This window comes from Astyanax mexicanus, chromosome 4 (genome assembly GCF_023375975.1).
Source record: "Astyanax mexicanus isolate ESR-SI-001 chromosome 4, AstMex3_surface, whole genome shotgun sequence".
Lineage (NCBI taxonomy): Eukaryota > Metazoa > Chordata > Actinopteri > Characiformes > Acestrorhamphidae > Astyanax > Astyanax mexicanus.
In genome coordinates, this window is record NC_064411.1 from 41,613,925 (window position 1) to 41,636,296 (window position 22,372).

General features: G+C 37.1%; 3 protein-coding genes across 4 annotated transcripts in view; 2 read left to right on the plus strand and 1 right to left on the minus strand.

Moving 5' to 3' along the window:
- The window catches only part of LOC103023327 (SH2B adapter protein 2), a 39,262-nt gene extending 31,065 nt beyond the window's left edge, over positions 1-8,197 (plus strand). For both annotated transcript variants that reach the window (XM_022662625.2, XM_007258407.4), the window contains exons 8-9: positions 1,316-1,487; positions 3,385-8,197. In XM_022662625.2, coding sequence (XP_022518346.1) covers positions 1,316-1,487; positions 3,385-3,689 — 477 coding nt within the window. In that variant the 3' untranslated portion in view covers positions 3,690-8,197. The remainder of the gene's footprint in view (positions 1-1,315; positions 1,488-3,384) is intronic.
- Positions 8,198-9,085: 888 nt separating this feature from the next.
- Positions 9,086-12,673, minus strand: dnajc30b (DnaJ (Hsp40) homolog, subfamily C, member 30b). Its single transcript, XM_007258408.4, has one exon. The coding sequence runs from the start codon at positions 12,642-12,644 to the stop codon at positions 11,520-11,522; it is 1,125 nt and encodes a 374-aa protein (XP_007258470.2). The 5' UTR covers positions 12,645-12,673; the 3' UTR covers positions 9,086-11,519.
- Positions 12,674-13,407: 734 nt separating this feature from the next.
- On the plus strand, positions 13,408-21,084 carry bud23 (BUD23 rRNA methyltransferase and ribosome maturation factor). The gene is made up of 12 exons (XM_007258406.4): positions 13,408-13,608; positions 15,427-15,464; positions 15,575-15,670; positions 16,519-16,601; positions 16,946-17,042; positions 17,662-17,758; positions 17,866-17,916; positions 18,173-18,258; positions 18,912-18,957; positions 19,050-19,111; positions 20,023-20,112; positions 20,767-21,084. The coding sequence occupies exons 1-12, from the start codon at positions 13,561-13,563 to the stop codon at positions 20,819-20,821; spliced, it is 849 nt and encodes a 282-aa protein (XP_007258468.2). The 5' UTR covers positions 13,408-13,560; the 3' UTR covers positions 20,822-21,084.
- The last annotated feature ends 1,288 nt before the right edge of the window (positions 21,085-22,372 follow it).

Below are 22,372 nucleotides of genomic sequence, written 5' to 3' on the forward strand. Positions count from 1 at the left end.
CCCTTGGTATTCTGAACCCTTCCTCTATACTGCTGCAGTGTAACACTAATTGAGAAACCTGCTCTCTCTCACTCTCTCTTTCTATATGTCTCTCTCTCTCTCTTGATCTGTATGGTAACTGATCTGTGTGCTTGTGGAGGGGGAATGTTCCCACCACGCTCTTATAACCACCAGACATGTACTGCATTATCAGCCTTAGAGGCCTTAAAGGCCAAAGGTGCTTAACTGTGGGAAAGATGTCCGCTATGTTTCATACTTCTGACATTCATACTGTATGTGAAATGCAGCCCAGATGAGAAGAATGACTTTGAATTTCCTTTGGTCTAGGGTGAAACAGAGACTACATACACTTTTTAGATTCATACTGGATTATAAACACTTCTTAATTATTTATATCAGATTACTGTTACAAAACTTCAGATTCACACTGGATTGTAAACACTTATTTAACACTTACTTATTTAGTTATTACTGTCATACAACATAAAACTACACCCACTGCAGATTCATACTGGATTACAACTACTCCCCAATCAATACACTCAGACTATATTAACTAACACACAGTAGATACGTACTGGATTAAAATCACTCCACAAATACTATACTCTGATTTATTAAATAAAACACTGGATTCACACTGGATGAAAATCAATCAATCCACAATTATTACACACAGACTAACACACAGTAGATACATATTGGATTAAAATCACTGCACGAGTATTATACTTAGACTATATTAACTAACACACTGTAGATTCATACTGGATTATAAACCATCCACAATTATTGCTGTCATACTATATAAACTACACACACTGTAGATTCATACTGGATAAGAATCACTCCATATGTAATGTGCTAACACACTGCAGATTCATAGTGGATTAAAATCACTCCACAATTATTGCTGTCATACTATATAAACTACACACATTGTATAATTATACTGGATTAGAATCACTCCACAATTATTATACTCTATAATAATATATTACTATATTATATAATATAATAACTGTATATTAACTAACAAACTGGAGATTCACACTGGATTATAATCAATCCACAATTACTAACACTGTAGATTCATAATGGATTACAACTACTCCACAATGTTTAGACTCAGACAATATAAACTACACACACTTTAGATTCATGCTGGATTATACATTTCTCCACAATTATTAGTATCTTTCCATATAAAACTAGACAAACTAATTGAATATTGTTAAAATCATGTTGAATGGCCTTATTACAGTAGCTAAAATTATCATTTTTATTGGCTTGTGTTGTGTTTATGTTTCTGCAGCACCTGCGCCTGTCTGTGAATGAGAACGGCCAGTGTCACGTGCATCACCTATGGTTCCAGACAGTGTGTGACATGCTGAGACATTTCCATGCCCATCCCATCCCACTGGAGTCAGGTGGCTCTGCTGACATCACGCTACGCTCGTACGTCCAGGTGCAGCGCAGCCCCACAGGTACTGTGTACACCTGGACAAATTAAGTATCTACTGTGAAACTTGCCTTAAAAAGCCATAAACATAGTTTTAGGTAATAATATTAATTCTGTATGAATCAGCATGTGGCAAATCACATTTTTTGATGGTGACAGAAGTGTATAAATCAAGTAGCCGCTCCCATTTTTTTAAATCACAAATAAGGCCTTCCTTGTGGTTTAAGGGTTAATATCTGCTTGCAAACTGATACATCCCCCAGGCCTCACTGACTAGAGCATAACATGTTTCCTTGTGTGTTTTAGTCACTGAAACAGCTGGCTGTTTTTCTGCTGCACTGCTTTTCCCATCAACTGCTCAGCCTTAGTTGAAGACACACCACTACCAGTAATACATGAAGACAAAAAATAGACAAACAATCAAACAAGGGAGGCTGAGTGATAAGGGAGAGAGAGAGAGAGAGAGAGAGAGAGAGAGGGAGGAAGAGGAAGGGAGAAAGGTGGTGTAGTGTGATGGGCACACAGAGGGCTGCCGAGTGTGCTCTATTAGTGTGTGTTTGTGTGTATTGACGGATGTCACAGGCAACAGAAACTCAGTGAACCTGTGAAAACTACCTCCCTCCATCCCTCCCTCGTTCGTTCTCTTACCGCTTTCTCCCGTCTCCATGCCAGGCTGGCCACAGCGGATGAATGCGCTCCATTGGGATGGGGCGATGGGGGCGATTTTGCTCCTGAAGCCCCCCTTCCTTCTCTACTGCCCAGCCTCAGAGGCAGCACAGAGCCTCTCTGTTCTCCCACGGGCCTCGGCATGCACCGGCACACACCTTTACACACACACACAGATGCATATATTCAGAGATGTGTGTGTTTTTTTATGCAGTTTTTTTTTGTTGGTACATGCTTCATTAAGATACTAACCATATTAAAGCGAGCATGTCGGTTAATTAATTTTTTGCACACTGTAGACACTAAAAGGAAGATTTGGTGGAAAAAGCAGTATTAAAAAAGAATGTATCCTGCTCTTGTTGGAGTAGAGACCTGTCTATGGTTCAGGGCATTCAGAAGGCAATCTACTCGATTTATTAGAGGCATTGTTGTAAGGATTTGGTTGCATTCAGACAAGACAAGAGACTCCCATTTTACTTTAAGCACTAGACCAGCTATGTGTGTGTGCATTTCCACATCTGTGTCAGCAATGGGTCCTAAATAACATTGCTAAATGCATTAATTAGAAGGGGTGTCCACAAACCAGTACTATTTTTACTGAAAAGTTCAGCCAACCAAAATTGAGCTGTCATTCTTGCAGAATGGCTCCTCACCTTGGTTCCTTTTCCTACATATTTTGTTACTTTCCTTGCTAACTTCACCCACCAGCTAATCAGGTCACTATAAAAAAACAATGCAATGTGTAATCTCGCGATAATATGAAATTTGTATGTTTGTCACCACAAAACAAGTACACTTAAAACACCATTGGAACCGTAGAGCAGTAATCTAGTAGAGCACTAGCAACCAAAACATATGCCATGGTAACATTCTTGGAATAACTTAGTAACCACCTATAAACACCTTTGCAACAACCTCAAGCATTATAACCATATAATAGCACCAAAGTAACTAAAATTTGGCAAACCCTCAAAGTATTTCCTAATGACTACAGTACTACAGGGAACCTCATAAACACCAACTCCCAAATTTGCCCCATTTGGCAATATTTTCCTACAGGCATTAGACCAGCTTTGTGTGTGCACATTAATGTAAAGGGCATTGCACACACATTTGGACATATTGTGTAGCAACTGTCATGTAGTGTCAGAAAACATAAGCAAATTCAGTTAGCATGGGGTAACTAGTCCATTGCACTAGCTTCCATTTCATGTTAGCCACAATTGTCAGATTTTTCTTTTCTTTTTGCCTTGCAGATGTTCCCCACATTCCTGCTCCTCTACGCGAGCCACCCAGCTGCCGGACAGAAGTGGCCCAGCCGAACCACCACCATCTCCCCGGCATCCCGCAGTCTCCGGCGGCCCCCTCGTCTGACGGCCCGCTTTCCTCAAGCTCCTCTTCGTCTCCCACAGCCCAGCCAACAGGAGGCATAGGCCTCCACAGCCGGAGCAACAGTGCCGAGAGGCTGCTGGAGCCCCCTGCTGCTGGAGCAGAGGAGTACCACGATGGAGACGGCACACGGAGGACCAGAGCAGTGGAGAACCAGTACTCTTTTTACTGAAAGTCCAGCCAACCCAATATAGGCTGTCATCCTTGTGGAATGGCTCTTCACCTTGGTCCTGGAGGTCCCCCTTTCCTTTCATGTTTTGTTGATTTCCTTCCTAACTCCACCCACCAGCTATTCAGGTCACTATAGGAAATAATGCATTCTGAAATCTCACAACCACTCAAAATGCATAGGTTTATCACCATGATACAAGTACACCAAAAACACTACCAGGGATACCATTGGAACCACAGAGCAATAACCTAGTAGAACACGTATTTAGAAACCAAAAAAATACCATGCTAACAATGTTTCAGTTAGCACCACATGAACCAAACCAGCTTAGCAAAACTTTTGCAGATCCCAAAAAATATCCTTAAAATGACATCATATGTACCAACTAGCAACACTCTTGTGTCCACCTAGATAGAATATCAAAGAAACCAGCAAGCAACACCCCTGGAACCACCTGGAATATCCTAACAACAGTCTGGCAACACCCTTGCAACAAAACAGGATACTTCCTGAACCAACCCACATGCATGTGACTCAAAAATGCAATAACATTCTAAAGCAACCATCTAAAATGTAAAAGAAAACAATCAAGCAACACCCTAGCTGTAAACCAGCATATCTTTGAAACCACCCATATAACTATATATCTACCAAACACTGAATAATAACTTCTTACCTACTGTCCAGCATGTAGCCTTGCACATTCGTAAACACTTATCAACCTATTAACTCTCCAGAATCGCATATAAATCAATTGATAACAACACCCTTGCAAGCACCTTGAATACCATCACAACAATCTAGCAACAACTTGATGATACCAGTGAATGCTGAGAATTTCCTCCAGAAGTGCACTTTTCTAATTATTATTATTATTTTTAAATACTCAGTACACACTTGTAAATACAGTTATGCCACAGTGGAATATAGACAGTTTTATATATTTGAAATCCAGTGAATTTTCAATTTTAAAATATGTAAGCACATACTTTATTAAACATTGATATAACCCTTTATCATGTTTAAAAAAAAACATCTGAAGGCATTACCTTTTTTTGTTCTTTTTTTAGTTTTATCCCTCTAGCTAAATTACAAGTTAAAGTGGGTGTGCTGGAGCATAGGTACTCCAGGACCAGGGCTGCTGACCTTTGCCCTAAAGGGAGGACATTATCTAATTTTCTGATGAGGACACATGGATGACAGGCTTCTTCAGGAAAGGATCTTATATTTCTGCCTGTTATGTTTTTTTTTTGCGTAGAGTATTTCTGACGTAAGATATTTTTAAGTGCCGCAAATCCCTAAAAGCAAGAGGTAATTGTTGTTTGCGGTCCAGCCACTCCAAAGGACCCTGCAGTGCATGCGTGAAGGACTCACTGAATACTTTTCTTTCTGTTTTCTCCGCTCATCGGCAAAGCGGGACGTTTTGATATGGGGCTTTTCCTTTCCGGAGAGGAAGCTGTCGTGGCGAGACATCTGACAGCGGTTAACCTTCATCAAGCCGTTTCCTGCAGATGCCCCCTCGCTCTGCCTTTTTCTCCCACCCCCGCCGTCCTCTGGCCCACTAACTGATCAAAAAAAGTCGAAAGCTCCCCAGCTGAATCGATATCCCCCGAGTGTGTCCACTTATGTTTGTGAAGCTGTTGATAGAACGTTCCGGATATCCCCTCCCCCCCTTATTGTCTCTTGGGATTTGTGGAGATAGCTTCCCATAACTTGGACATGGCGACAGCCAGGGTGAACGAGGTCAGCCTCCAGAAGCAAATGTTTGCAATTAACTAGAGCAACAAAGAGAGGTTCATTCTTTAACAAATGAGGGTTCTGGGTGGTCAGTAAAATGCACTACAGATCAGCTACACTTTTTTGCACTATATCAGTCAGTACCAACACGTGCTGTTTTTGATTTACGTTTGTTGGCAGAAGATTCAGATGCACAGTCCTAATAGTTTCTTTTCACAGAAAGTTCCAGTTGTTATACACTATATGGATAAAGGTTTGTGACACTGGTTCATTCATTGTTTCTTTCAGAATAAAGAGTGTCAAAGGGTGATTTAAGGGCACTGCTGGAATGATTCGATTTAGCAACATTCAGCAACAAATGAGGGCAGGATGTTGGATGATCAGCTCCCCACACTATCCTCATCTTCTCAACTCGTCCCAAAAGTTTTAGTGGAACACCAACATTCCCCATGGATCCAGTAGGTTTATTTTTTTGGCAATATGTCTCTACAGGGATTAGACAATGTGTGTCAGTAATGGATGCAAATAAATGTAGATGAATGCATTTATTGATTAGAAGGGGTGTCCACAAACATTTGGACATATAGTGTATCAAGAATTCTACAGTCTGTCATCTACTTTAAAACGAATACTTTGCTGCCTTAAAGTCCCAGGGAACACAGTGTAAATATAATAAATTGTGTTATAAATGTTGAAGTTATATTTAAAAAGGTAAATTAGGTATATACAGCTCTGAAAAAAGAGACCACTTAGAAATGATGAGTTTCTTTGATGTTATCAAATCAAAAACCTCTAAAATGTTGTTGTAGTTTATAGAATAAAACAACAATGTTCATTTTACTCAAACATAAACCTATAAATAGCAAAATCAGAGAAACTGACTCAGAAACTGAAGTGGTCTCTTAATTGTTTCCAGAGCTGTATTTAGAAGGAAACGAGCTTAAAATAAAACAAAACCGCTAGATTATGTTAGCTAGCTCTCTAGCCGATGGGATTCTAGTAGTATGTTATTGCTTAGCTAGCTAAGCTAACATCAAAAAATCTTTGCAATTCTAGCTAGATTAACTAAGTGTTGTAAAGGACATTTCACAATTTATTTGAACCCAGAAAAGCTTCAAGTTATTTTACCTCAAAAGGAAATGTGCTGAATTTACCTTTTATGAAAGACAAAAAATAACGTTACTTTTTAGTAGCTGGCTAACTATAGCTAGCTTAGCTGCTTTATGACACAGTGAAAGTTCACAGTAGCCATACAGCATAGTCTAGCTTAACCTAGCCTAGCTTAACACTGTAATAAGAAGGTTTTTTGATTATTTTCTAGTTTTACCAGATTGTGGACTGATTAGTAGACAGTGTTTCTGTCTTCTTGGCATCCAGTTGGCGTGGTGTAAAGTTAGCTAGCTAGATAAACAGCTCGCTGTAGGTATGGCAGGGCTAGCTAGCTCTTTACCCTGTTAGTTAGCTTTGGTCAGCTTTTACAGCTCTTTTTTCTAAGGGCTTTTTGCCTTTTTTTAGCATTGCTTCTATATTCTCATGAGCTGCTGTGTTTAGCATTGAGAGGGTTTCTCTAGGCTGTGGGGTTCATATAAACGGTAAATATATGTAAAATAATAAAAATAATAAAAAAGAAAAAGATGTGTAAATATAATGAGTTAAGACTGTGATGTAATAGTTTTGGGATTTTGTAATTGGTCCGTTTTACACTTACGTATGTTTTGGTTCTACTGGATGTTTTTTTGAAGGAGCAACTGCAGCGTTCAGACATTCATGGTTTGTCATTTACCAGGATAAATGCAGGTTGACATTCTAGGGCTCATTTAAAAACACAGATTTTTGTTTCCTGGGGCTTTAAATTGTGATTTGCCTTTTATTTGATACCATATCAAAACTTTTTATTTATCACATTGTATATACATGTGTGTCTAGACTCACAGATACACACAACTAATTTCTTCATGCTTAAGGAGATCATAATAATGTATAATGCTGTAAAGAAAGTGTAGCTGTAATAGAAAAAGAATAACAGCAGGAGCCAGTTAATAATGGGATGTGGAGCACTGACTGCTCTGTTGAACAGTTTTTAACTGTGCGGTTTTGACTAAGCTTTTTGACTGAGGTCTGCGTGGGATTTTTTTCTTAATCCCTTCAATATTTACAACATACACGGCTGGCCTCGTAGGCCTCACGCACTCTTCCACACGAACACAGTTTAGTAAAAGGAACACTAACTAGGCAGACTGGGAGAGAAGGGCAGGTGGTACATGTGCCAATCTGAATTGTATTTTTTTGAAACATAATTTATTGTTCAGCCATTGTAAATATCATTTTCCTACAGAGGTTTTTATTTGTGTATTTTCACCATCCCAAGCTTTAGAGAAATAAAGAAATAAAGTCCCATAGAGTTTCTTTGTCACAGATGTTTCACATCCATAACTGTTATTTTTTATTGTGTCAATATCTTTTTTTTGTAACCCTTGTTTTTTTTATTTTTATTTTCTTTCTTTTTTGCTGGCCAACAGTTTTAAAAAGTCAATTTTGTACAAAGTGATGTACTTGACATACTACTTTATATTTCTGTGAATAAAATCTGTGAACAAGCTCACAAATGTAAAGTTTTTTTTTCAATGTTAAATAAAATATTGTTTAACACTCTTTAAAGGACTGTTTAAAGATGAATGCCACAGAACTGGGTTAAATTATCCTTGGTGTAAAAAAAAGTAAGCCAGAATTGAATTGAGAAACAAAACATTGAAACTGACTAATTTAAATATTTTTTCAGTGGTGGTAAACAATGACTACATAACAAATATAGCCAGTTTATTTACTATACAAATCAGTAACCCTACACATATCTTTACTGTTATACGAAATGTTAATAATAGTAAATTTTTTAAGATCAGGAAAAAAATGTTTGGGGATTATTTGGCTAACAACAAGCCTGAAGGTATGTCTCCATCACCACAACAAATGGGGCAAAATATTTTAGGCCTTGAACCTTTTAAAAAATATCTAAAAAAAAATGAATGAGGCATCTGGAAGTATATTTTGACTATTTTAAATAACCAATTTGATATTTTTAGATGCAATAAATGCAATAAAAAGAATTTCCTTCTTTTGAAAGTCACATTAATCTGAACATTAAATCCCAATTTTTCGCATCAACTTATATGACTTTAAAACTGAGGAGATTTTCAACCAGATGTGAAATTCCACTTCGTAAGTTATGTTGGAATCTTGAAGCTTCTCAGTACAAGGCAGATTCAGTTAGGTCCAGGTGATTTTCCTTGCTAACACCAAAGGTGGAAAATACTGTATAAAATTCACTGCAGTTATATTTCATTTAAGTTGACTCTGTAACATAACAACAAGGAATGGGGATGCACTAATTTATTTTTGTTAAAAACATCGGAATCAGCCGATAAGTCCCATAATTCACACCGTTACTTGCTGACTTATTTATTGTATGCCTTAAAAGGACCAAGCAACACTGGCAGAACTATTATTATTATTATACCGGGGTAACTAGTTTCTCACCATTAGCATCGGCAGATATACGCATGTGCAATATCGGTGCATCCCTAAAAGGAAAAGTACAACTTTTTTTTAGTCCTTTAAATAGCTTTTTTCTACATTACTTAGAGAAAATTTAAGAAAACAGGTGTCCATAAAATAATTAGATACATTTATTTAAGTTTTTAAAACCATCCTTGTTAACATCTTGTTGTTTGTCTTCAAGATCCTTCATAAACTTCCCTCCCAAGACCTGACTGGGCCTCCCTTCTTCTAACTGTCTTTTCTTGATGCCACACCAGTGCCCTCTCGTGACCATTTGAGTAATAACAGATGCCAAAAACAAAAAAACACAGTGTCAGGTTTCTCATCTCACATACACATCTTCTCTGCTCTGCTTCCAAGTGAACCGTCAGGGAGTTTATTGTCATACATATACACTTTATTTCTAAAATTAAATATCTGAATCTTACCATGACAAAAACAAGATTTTAACAAACCTGAGAAGGCACATTCTGCTTTGCTGATCTGTGCTAGACCAGGTCGCATAGTTAGCTTTAAGTGATATAATGTACAATTTATTCTACAATACTAGAAACATGGTAGTGTGCGACTGGCCTAGACACAGGTGACGTGATTCTAAAACAGTACCTTACAGTACGTACAAACCAGTACTTTTAACAGATGAATATTATACAGGTATTCAGATTAATGTGCAAACTGCGCAAATGTGGGTCTAAAATAGTCTTTTACAGCAGGACTACATTTTAAAGGGAGATATTTAAACAGGATATCCACATCAGTCTTAAATATACTGTATCTTAAATTACATACAGAAGACTAAAATACATTTGCACTCAGAGCACTAATGGAGTTGAAGTCAATCAATGCACCAGCACAAAGAAAAAGCCTCATCTTACATTTATTTATTGCAGCTCATAAGAGCACTTGGTAGTTCTATAATTACAGACTATTGTTCTTTTGTTTCTCTGCATCCTCCTTTCTCCTTGTTCTTTAGACCCCACAGAACAGCTACTATTTAGAAGATGTGAAATTCTCAGCACTGCATCAACGCCATTGGCATGGTGGTTGTGGTTGTCAGTGTGTGTTCTCCTGGTACAAGCAGATCAGACCCAGCCGTGCTGCTGGAGTTTTAAACATCTAAGTGTCACTGCTGGACTGCGAAAAAGCCCACCACCTTGTCATCTACAAGGTGGATCCGTTAGGTAGAAGTGTCTAATAGAGTGGACAATGAGTAAACAGTGTTTAAAAACTCCAGCAGCACTACTAGTGCAATACACACTAGTAACACACTACCATCATGTCAGTGTCAATGCAGTGTTGAGAATGATTCACCATCCCACAATTAATACCTGTTCTATGGTGGTCCTGACATTAAAGAACAGGGAAAAAGGAGGCATTAGAAGGTGCAGTGATGGACCTCAAAGGGATAAAAAAATACTTCAGCATTTTCCCTTCTTATCTCTGTTACTTTTAGCACCTGGTAAATTAATTTAGTTATACTTCAAATGGGAATTCCTCCAATTAAATAAGATGCATGATATAATTCTCATTTGAAGAGATTTGATCTGAAATGCTTTCCTGAAGAGAACCAGTTCACAGTAAGAATTGTTTACAGTGGGGTGATTTAAGGGAGATTTCTGAAGAGTCTAATGCCTCTAAAAGCTTGATCAAAAACGAACATTACATTAAATGTTATTAATGTCTGATGCCCAAGACACTGTTTTCCAAAACAATACTTTTTGATAAGCTGTTTTTAGAATAAACCATAGAAAACTGTGCCATATAACACTTCTCAGCATCTTCTCAGTTTCTTTTTTAACCATTATTCTTATTACATATAAAATTCAGAAGACATATGTAGTTTCACTAGTGGGTTTTAATAGTAAAAATATAGGTTATACTTGTTCTGTAGTCAGACAAACCCTCCATTCACCACCACTGTAAAGAAATCTAAGTAAGTAGGTTTCATAGCAGTGAATCATTTCAGTTAACCAATTTAATTGAAATTGTTTACATCTCAAAAGACTGAATTAGTGAGAACCTCTGGTAAAACAAGTGGAATTCACCTTTTAAAGAAGAACTACATGGGTGTGATGCAGTTCCAAAGGCTGCTGGGCTCATTTAAGCTCCCTGATACAAGTCTCTTAAATAATCTTTAATCATTAACAGATTTTACAACCACATTTCTCTTTTGGCTGATGAGCTGTGCTCATATATTCAATGGTTTGTCAGTATGGCAGGGGAACCTAGCTCTGGTCCTGGGAGATCTAGTGATTCTGGCACTTGATTAATTAGGTGGATCAGGTGGCCTTGAGATTGTTTTAGAACTATTGTCTCAATGCATATGAATTCTGAACGAATTTTTCAAGAAGAAATAGTGGATTGGTATCAGACATCTGACAACACCCAGGATTTCAGTATCAGTATTGGAAAAACAATATTGTGCCATCTCTATTCTGGCCTTTCTGGACCACAATCAGGCCCCACTGACATAAAGATTCTCAACTCTATAAAGTAGAGAGTGGTGCCCTCTTTCTTATGTGGGCACCAAGCACCACCTTAAGACCTCAAGCTAAACACCACTAGGACCCCCATAGCCAAGAGCATGCCAACCGCCATTTCCATGAACCTTCCAAGCTTCCTGTTCGCCAACTCATCTTTTTTCCTTTGCTCAGACTGTTGCCTCCACTGGCGCATGGCCTGCTCCCTCTGCAGTTGCTCGCCGTAGTGCGCCTGGAAGAAGGCATCGAAGTTGAACACCGGCTTTCCTCCCACGGTCATAGTGGAGGGCTTCTGCGAGCGCCGCTGCCCCTTCTGCTGTGGGCCTGAGAAGCGAGAAGAGGCTGAGGTGTCTTTGCCGGAGGGTCTTCCTGCACCCTGGATGTCTGCAGAGCTCAGGATGCCACGGTCGTACTTCTTTCTGAGGCCCACACTGCCCAGGATGCTGTACGCCTCACTAATCTGGGCGAAGCGGTATGTGGCCTCCTCCCTGCCTGGGTTCTTGTCTGGGTGGTAGAGGAAGGACTGCTTGTAGTAGGCCGTCTTGATCTGAGCCTGGGTGGCATTAGGTGACACCTGGAGGATGTCGTAGTACGCCGTCTTGCTCCTGTGAAAGGCTTCGTCAGAGCTTTGGTTGCTGCTCCAGCTGCAGGCCTGAGTTATGGTGACTACGGGGAGGTGTTTTGGTTGTCTGTGGGTCAGGAGAAGGAGTGTGCAGTAGGCTCTGTGGAAATGCCCAGCGTTCTGCATTCTGGAGGAGCCTGTTGTCAACAGGACACTACTTCTGTTTACCCAACAAGCCATCCTGTAGTTACTAGAGCTGCGTGAAAAAGAGCCTACAAGAGGCAGCTGCCCAATGACACCTACTATAGAGGCCAGTTCGGAGTCTAGCAGCACTGAATCAGGGGTTAAACAGGGCTGTGGGATAAGGCGCAGTGGCTCATACCGCAGTCCGGAACCGGCGCTGTTTGTCCCGGGTAAATCCTCCAGCTTGACCCGCCCTGCCCTCCGCTCCTCTGAGCCGCGCTCCCCCCGCTCTCCCCGGATCTCCGGCGCTGCTCCCCCGCTACAGCAGGGTCCGGCGGAGGCAGCGGGCGGGCGGTAAGTCGCCGACAGGACATGAGGAGTTCTCGCCGAGGAGAGTTTCTGGAGACCGGCTCCCAGCCGACGGCTGACCTCCGCCATTACAGCAGAGGACAACTTCCGACAACGGGAGCGTCAACCAATCAGAGCGCGGCTGAGAGGAAGTAGAAGACTTAGATAAAAAAAACCATATATTTTTATTAATATTAATAATTAAATATTTATGTTTAATTTAACCCCCTATGGCATGATGTTGTTTTCAAGCAACAAAGCACTTGTTCTATTTTTGCGCTGTACTTTTAACGTGTTTATTATTATTATTATTATTATTATTATTATTATTATTATTATTATTATTATTATTATTATTATTAATGTTGTTGTTGTTGTTATTGTTGTTATTATTATGTTGGCTTTTTTCATTTTCCCACTGAAACAGTGTCTCAGGGCAATATTATGCAGCTGCATAACAAGGCAATCATGACAAGCAGTGGTTCTTTTTTTTGATGGATATAAGCTAACCACAGGAATCCCTAAGTAGTCTAAAATATTTTTTTTCTTAACAAATCATGCTCTATGTGTATATATATATTATTTGCATTTTATTTATCTTTTTTATTAGTATGCTTCTCTTATTAATCTGTATTTTACTAATGCTTATTTATTTCTAGTTTTTTTAGATTAATCTGTATTATATTACTTTATTACTAAGATTAGAAGAAATATGGGTCCCCAGTATATATGACAATTAATATTATTATTTTTTAATAATTACTCCATGCACTAAAAATATATTTAATGGACTTGAGTTAGAAGTCTTAAAAGAGCGCCGCTGTTTCTTTAAGGACATTCTTCGTCTCGTCCCCTAAGAGTGACGTCATGTTGGTGGGCCATGTGGCTGTGCAGTGAGCTGCAGTGTTGTTGTGGTTAGCTGTAGCTGGTTTTAGATTAATAACTGCAGTCTGGTTTCTGTTCTTTACTAGTTTGGTTTAGTAGCTCAGCTTCATACAGAATCGTCATGTCCTCGAGTTGTCGCAGGCCAGAGCACAAGGCTCCTCCGGAGGTGGTGAGTGGAAGAAGCTTCACAACTGTTAACGCTAGCTGACCTAGCTGTGTGGCTAACAGGCAAACCAGGCTACAATATTATTAGTCTTTTTATCTGTCTGTCTGTTTGTCTAAGTACCTATCTACATTTCTGCCTGCTTGCCTGTCTATCAGTAAGTAAAAACAGTTCTATAGTATAATCTTAGAGACAAGCTATAATTTAAAGCTATAAATAAATTCTACATTAGAGATTCTTGTGTCATTTTGTTGATCAGAAAAGTTACCAGCACAGGGGTTCTTTTTTCAAAACAGGATTTCTCAGCCAAAGTAAGTTATGCCCAAAGTTAGGAACCATACTATATCCTGTAGAAATGTCCCCAGCTTCTCTGTTGTTTAACCTAACTGGCTATACTGTGGGCTTAAATGATCTGGCTAAACTGAGATAAACTGCATAGTGAATAATCTCAGAGCAGAGATCAGCGTTTGCCAGTCCTGGTCCTGTAGCCTCCTTTCCTGCAGATTTGAGTGGTTTCCATGCTATAAAAACCCACCGAAGCTGTGTAAGGACTTGCTAATTAAATGATAAATTGAATCAGGTGTGTTGAGAGATTGGAAAGTAAGAAATGCAGGGCAGCACCAGGTTTGGGGAACACTGCTATAGATGACGTAGCATCATGCTTTCCTTACAATAGACGACTTTAAAAAACTCTAAAAAATACTTTTAACAGACTAAAGTCTGACATTCTCTCACATCTAAAGATAAGTCACAGACATTTTGACTGGGGGTCACTAATAGCAAGACTGCAGCTAGATTCTTTCTGAGATTATTTCCCATCATGCTTCTGGTGGAGTTTACATTTAATACTGTACGGTCAGTTACAAATTGTTTATAAAATGTTTATATATCAATATTGTGATTTATCAGAGATTTACAACTTTTGTTCCCATCAACAATTTATTTTTCTGCCACACTGTTAGTTTGAATTTTTTTAAATAGAATACATTTTGTGTTCAACTCTGCTTGTAAGCTTCTCCCCCCTCTTTTTTTGCTACAACACTGTATAGCAAAGAATCCCAGTTTCACTGCCATACATTTGCCTTTGTTTAAGATAGAATTAATGCAATAAAGAACATAATTCTTGCAAAAGGAGAATTTATTAAACTTGTTTGTATCAAAAATAACACTGCACAATCAGACGAAGTAGTACAAAATATAATGCCTTTGAAGTGAAACCTGTTTAAAAGGTGTTTAAAGTACTGTACATATTAAAGTAAGAACCATATAAGTTATATTAAGAGCAAAATTTGTTATTTAAAAAAAATGTTTGTAAACAGTCACGTAAAATATTCTTGCCTTGCGGCTTCCCGTAGCTCACCTATTGGCTGTTGACGTTGGTCATGTCTCTATTTGCGTGAGCCAAGTCTCAAGACTTACGATAATATTAAACATGGTTCATTTATCTGAACGCAGGACAAGAAAAAGACTGACTTTAACCTTCAATCCTCACCACCTTACACTGAACGATGGAGATAAGATGACCGCAACTCGTCTCTAGCAAGACTCTTGATTTTATCCCGACTCTGGAAATTTCTCTGCAACAGTAAAATCGCTTGAAAAACGTTAGGTGGAAGGTCGGCATAAGATATCAGGGTTTGCCCGTGCAGGTCCCGTAGCCTCCTTTCCTGCAGATAAGTGGTGTCCCTGCTATAAAAACCCACTGCAGCTCTGTAATGACTTGCTAATTAAATGATAAATTAAATCAGGTGTGTTGAGAGAATAGACTGTAAGAAATGTGCAGTGTAGGGTTAGTTAATACTGGTTCTGTTGTTATATTTGCAGTTCTACAATGAGGAAGAGGCGAAGAAGTACTCTCAGAAGTAAGTGTCTTAAATAATCACAACGATTCACTCTGTTCGTATAGTAATGGTTAGAAAATATGGTAATTTCAAAGTTTAACATACTCTGTGACCTCTTGCATTCTGTGAAGCTCCCGAATCATTGAGATCCAGACTCAGATGTCAGAGAGAGCAGTGGAGTTGCTGAACTTACCAGAAGACAAGCCATGTTATTTGCTGGATGTAGGGTAAGTGTTTATTGTACACAGGAAAAATAAATTATATAAGTAGTTTGGGTAAAAATGAAATGTACACAGGCTAAGCCATGTTTGATCTTGATATACAGCTTTGGGAAAAAAATAAGAGACCACTTAAAATTAATGTGTTTTTTTCTTATTTTACCTAATTGAAAACATCTGAAATATAATCAAGAGGAAAACGGATAATAACCATGAAACTAAGCTGAACTGCTTGAATTATTGCACCAGGAGTGGCATAAAGTTATCCAAAAGCAGTGTGTAAGACTGGTGAAGGGGATCATGCCAAGATTCATGAAAACTGTAGTTAAAAACCAGGGTTATTCCACCAAATGTTGATTTCTGAACTCTTAAAACTTTATGAATATGAACTTGTTTCTTTGCATTATTTGAGGTCTGAAAGCTCTGCATCTTTTTTGTTATTTCAGCCATTTCTCATTTTTTGAAATATAAAATGTATAAAAAAATTATAAATGCTCTATATGACAATATTTTTCTTTGGAATTTAGGAGAAATGTTGTCCGTAGTGTATAGAATAAAACAACAATGTTCATTTCACCTAAACATATACCTATAAATAGCAAAATAGAGATATTGATTTAGAAACTGAAGTGGTCTCTTCATTTTTTCCAGAGCTGTATATGTGGGTTCTAAGACTTTGACATGCAGCACATGCAGCAAAAATATTTCATCTTAAAAACACACTGAACATTTGCATGTTTGATTACAGAACAGAACACAGTTATTAACAAACATGAACAAAAGTACAGCGCAAATTCAGAGAACCTACAGCTGTTTTTATTTGTGATGTGTGTGTTATGTTTCTTATGTTTGTTTAGCTGTGGCTCTGGACTTAGTGGAGATTATTTATCAGAAGAGGGTCATTACTGGGTTGGTTTGGACATCAGCACTGCCATGTTGGGTAAGCGAGTCAATTGCTTTAATCATGTTTTTGTACCATATGTAGGAAGTGAATTAATAAATGTGCAGATTTAATAATCCAGTAGAGTCTCACAGCAAATGTATAGAATATAGAAATATAGGCCATTGGCAGACTTTCTTATCCAAAGCCTTTCTTACCTGCCGGGAAATCAAAAGCCCTGTATCAAATTAGGGCAGTACAATATAATCACATACTAACTTTTTTTAAAAGAACATTAATCTACAGTATTAACAAAAATGTAGGTTTATTATGAATTAAATTAGATATTACATATATATGAATTTCAACATAGTTTTGATTAGTTTGCTCTTTTTCTGTGTAAGATGTTGCTATGGACAGGGAGGTGGAAGGAGATCTCGTTTTGGGAGACATGGGACAAGGTGTGCCTTTTAGGTCTGGAACGTTTGATGGCTGCATCAGGTAAATATAAAACAGACACAAAATCAAATTTAGCAAAATATGCACTATTTTATAATAAGATTTTCATGATTAATTGATTCAACTGAATTAAAAAATATGGATTTAATCAATTAGCTGTTTGCCATCTTGTTTAAATCGGCATTACGTGAGGATTGATTTTTCTTTTTTCTCCTGGGCTTTGCCAACAGTTGGGGATTATAATTCATATTTACACCACTGCAGTAAATACAGATCAGGCTTTGAGCGCGCCCCTCATGGACAGCCAAACATGTAGATTTCTGGACATGCATGTGGACCGAGGCATTAGAGTAATATTACAGGATTTTATACACACATGAATAACGTTATACACTGTAGAATACAGAGAGGTCTCCGGACCAGAGTGAGAATAACTGAGACCTCATTCTCCCTCTTACAGCCGGTGCATCATCAGCATGACTCTAAAGCTGATTTTATTTTAATACAGTCCTTAAATAATGTTGCTTTATATGTGCATTTTAAAACTCTTATTACTCAACTGTCCGACCAATTAAGAGAGCTCTACAGTATATTTTTGATTAATTTAACTGAATCACGTTTTCTAAATTTGAGTAAAAATTACTGATCTTTCTGTCCACAGTATCTCTGCACTACAGTGGTTGTGCAATGCAGACAAAAAGAGCCACATACCCCCCAAGAGGCTCTACACCTTCTTTAGCTCACTCTATTCTTCCCTGGTGAGACTTCCAGCATACATATAGCATAAATATTAAAACAGATGAATAAGTTTATCATTTTGTTTTTGTTGTTTTAATGTTGTATTTAAAATGTATTTTATTTGTAGCAAAGAGGAGCCCGTGCCGTTTTCCAGATCTACCCTGAGGATTCAAAACAGGTGATCACTCTTCTAAGCTGTAAATAGCACACAGGACATGTCTTGGTTTCCCTAGGGCCTTAATTGTAGTTAATTCAGTAATAATAATGCAAATACCACATTTTCAAATATAGTAGTGCATCAAGTGATGTGTTTACTATGGCTTTTAAATCAGGGCATTTGCCATTGCAGTCATTGCCATTGCAGGAATTAAGGTCCTGAAGAGTTTCATTGCTCATTTTCAAATACTAGGGTTAAAATCAATTTCTTCTTCTAGCTGGAGCTGATCACATCCCAGGCCATGAAGGCAGGCTTCACAGGGGGTATGGTGGTAGACTACCCCAACAGCACCAAAGCCAAAAAGTGAGTGTTTTACTATGATTCATAAGCATATATATATATATATGCATATATATATATATATATATATATATATATATATATATATATATATATATATATATATATATATATATATATACAGCTCTAGCAAAAAAAATTAAGAGACCACTTTACTTTCTGAATCCGTTTCTTTGATTTAGCTATGGGTATGCAGAGCTTTCAGACCTCAAATAATGCAAATAAAACAAGTTCATATTTATACATTTTTAAGAGTTCATAAATCAAAATTGGGTGGAATAACCCTGGTTTTTAATCACAGTTTTTGTGCATCTTGGCATGTTCCCCTCCACCAGTCTTACACACTGCTTTTGGATAATTTAGGCCACTCCTGGTGCAAAAATTCAAGCAGTTCAGCTTGGTTTGATGGTTTGTGATCATCCATCTTCCTCTTGATTATATTCCAGAGGTTTTCAATTTGGTAAAATCAAAGAAACTCATCATTTTTAAGTGATCTCTTTTTTCAGAGCTGTATTTTAGTTTTATAATACCGGAAGTTGATGAACTTTGCACCTAACAATATATATTTTTATTTTTGCGACACCCAGTAAAATACACATGTATATATTTGTAGTATATCTAAAACAAACATGCTATCTTGTGCTCCCTTCTCTAAGATTCTTTCTGTGCCTGTTTGCTGGCGAGTCTGGTGTGTTGCCAAAGGTATGCGTTAAAAAAAGAATGAACATGGTCCAGAGATTTTTCTCAGGTGGAGATGTTTGTAATCTCTGATAATTGTGTTGCTTTTATTGCAGGGTTTGGGGTCCGAGACTTCTAGCAGAAATGTTCCTAATCAGGTTCAGTTCACAGGACAGAGGTAAGGTGTTACCTCTGTCAGCAATGCTCAATTCAACCGTTTTTTTTAATTTTTTTATTATAGTCTTAATGTTATATGGCATTTTTCAGGTTAATTTGTAAATCTTTTTGTTTTTATAATGGCATTATTTTATAGCATATAGTATGTTGTCATATCTGTAATTGGAGGTCTTATCCATGAATCAGTGCACGGTTGAGATGTTCCCTGTTCTGAATGGATGCAGGCCGACAGTGATAGAGGGCAGTCGTCTTGTCTGGATGCAGCTTCATCCAGACAGTTTTTCCTCCCTCTGACATTTACATAGATAACACTGAACAATACCATGCCTTGAGAGTTCAACCATTTCTTTATGAATTGCAAGTGTTACACAGAAATCTTTATTATGAAGATCTAACAGTTGTTCTTTATAATGCATTCAAATGTCACAGTGGATGAACCAATAGAAATGCTCCGAAATTAAGACAATTACAATTACATTGATTTAAATAGGAAGTTTATCACACAAAAGTTTTTTTATGTGGTACTGACTATATGTATATTATTTTTGTTATTGTTATTGTGAACTTGTATACACTCATAAAATAAATAAAACAAGTAATATTACAAGTAATATAACTTTAATATGCTAATTGCAAGGCAGTTTAAATGGTCTAAAGTGCCTAATCCATACAAATCATTATTAGAAGTGTAATAACATATCCCTCACTTCATTTCTCTGTTTTAACAGTTAGTGAGCATTTACAACAAAAAGCTGGAAAATGGTGATATAAATTGAAATTAACCCCCTACAAACACATTAGAAGTTGGCTGGAAATGTAAAAGATAAATGAAGGATATAAATGTGCTTCATATTGTCTAAAGAGATGAGTGAAATAAATGTTGCATTTTTGTGTCTTTATATCAAACTAAAGGTCTCGCTTCAAAAACATGAAAGGCAAGTCTGTAAAGAAGAGCAAAGACTGGATCATGGAGAAGAAGGAGAGAAGGCGAAGACAGGGAAAGTATGTATCAATGTTTATCTGTTTAGTTTGAGATATCAAAAATACACCAGTTACAGATCTCACAGTAGGGAGGCACTTTTCTGCAAAAATCTTTTTTCCATTTTATTTTTTTATAGCCATTTTACACTTTTAGATGACATGACTTTTTACATTTGGTCTTTTTATATTCATTTTCATAATGAAAGTTAAGATTGTTTCTCCATCTCTTGTAAAGTTGCTCTTTTGGAGACTTGATATTGTCTGTTTATCATTATTGCAATATTAAGCCTTCTAGCACTGACATTGACCTCTGATACACAATAGAAAATTTCGTACTGTGTGCATCCTGAATGTATGTCAATGGTAAATATTTATTTACCTAACAATTTCTCTTTATGATTTATCAAAGATATAATACGAAAAAAAAAACACTTCATGTAGTGAACTTGTGGTTGCTTTAATGCCTTATTGTAGACTATATTTTCCTTTCAATTGAAATTCTCTAACCAAAATGCTGTAAAATTCAAGATTCAAGTTTAATTCTGTCTGGGAAACTGCCCCTTATTAAGTATTAAACATCCCACTAGAGGTTGGTTTCCCAGACAGTGATTAGGTTCATCTAATGTCCTAGGAAGCCATATCACTGTTCTTTATTTCATTATTTATTTTTTTCAGGGACGTAAGGGCAGACACAAAATACACAGGCCGCCACAGGAAACCTCGGTTCTGAAGCTCACAACTTTTGGCCTGCTGCTGGATTACCTATTGGCCTGTTCTGTGGACTTTAACTGTGGACTTACCTAATTGGCCTTATTCGTCAAGTGATTTCTCACTACTTCATGTAACGTGGAAAAGTAAATGATGGACACTGCTGACTTCTCAAGCTAATGAGATGTCTACCTTTTAAAGAAGCATCACAACTTCTAACGCCAGTCTAAATGGTGAAATTTGAACGAAACTGTATCTTTAAATAAACTGTTTTTGACAGTTTAATTGCGTATTTGTGCTTCAGCTTAAAAGCTGGACTTGCCAAAACAGATGCTTTTAATCAGTGTTACTTGTGTACTGAGATTGATCTAGCTTTGATTGATGATTTGATATCTTATTAAATTGATTTCAGACATTCAAATTTTTAAATGAATTAGACTGTTTTTACATCAATATATAATAAATAATCACATATGTTTTTTATTATTATTATTTGGATGAGTTTAGTAATAATCTACAATGCGCAATTTTTTAAAAAGAAGAAAAAACAGCGAAATCAAACTTTGGACTAGTGCTGTAAAACAGAATAAATCCTTTTTTTGTTATTTGTACCAGAATAACTTAACAGCTGTACACCTGAGCCCAACATGTACATGCTAAACTGGGTCAACATCCAAAATATCAAAAAGAAAAAAGAATACTGTCAGAAATCAGAGTAAACAGGACTTGTTTTGCAAGTTAACACTGTGAAATTGTTAAAATAGAAATGTGTAAAAAGGACAAAATAATTTTTTTCCACAAATTAATTATATTTGATTCTATCCAGCTCTTTTGGATCATTTTAATCGAACAATAAACGCTAAAATGACCCAAAATCGACCTAAGAAAAACGTCCACTGCATTTAGCTCTTGTTTTCCAACAGAGGGCGCCGCTATGTCACCTAACCGGGGATCAGCAGCTCGACCTGGGCGTTATCTCTCCGCTCTTCCCGCTGACATACACGGCTCTGTTGTGTCTTTATTATTGTTTATTTATTTATTATTATTTAATCTTAAGAATTTTTTTTATTAAATATTCAGGTTTTTATCACAGAGCTCAGCTTCACACGTTTTACCTGAGAGTTTTCTTTACAGCCAAAAATGAGCGTTCAGTGACTCGTTCATTTGAGATGATTCATTTGAACTAGAACCGATTCACGATTCATCTCCAGCTCAATCAATTCTACTCAAAGAATTACATTATTTTTAATTTATTAAATTTAATTTATTAAAATACATAATCGCACAGTTTTGCCTTAAATTTAGATGGAATATAGGACATTTAAGGATTAAGAAAAATCTCGTTACAGGTTCTTTAAGAAGTTTAGTCATTTGATTAATCTATGGATTAATGTTAAAGCATGTTCTATTGTAGAGCTATACATATTCAGGTTTCATCTTTTAATTGTTTTTTTGCTGCATGCTGCTTAATTTACACCACCTTCTTAGAATTATAAATATGAAATATTAATACTAACACTTCTGAGACATTTTAGACACAAAACAACATTTTAGGTAAAGCTTTAGCTGTTAC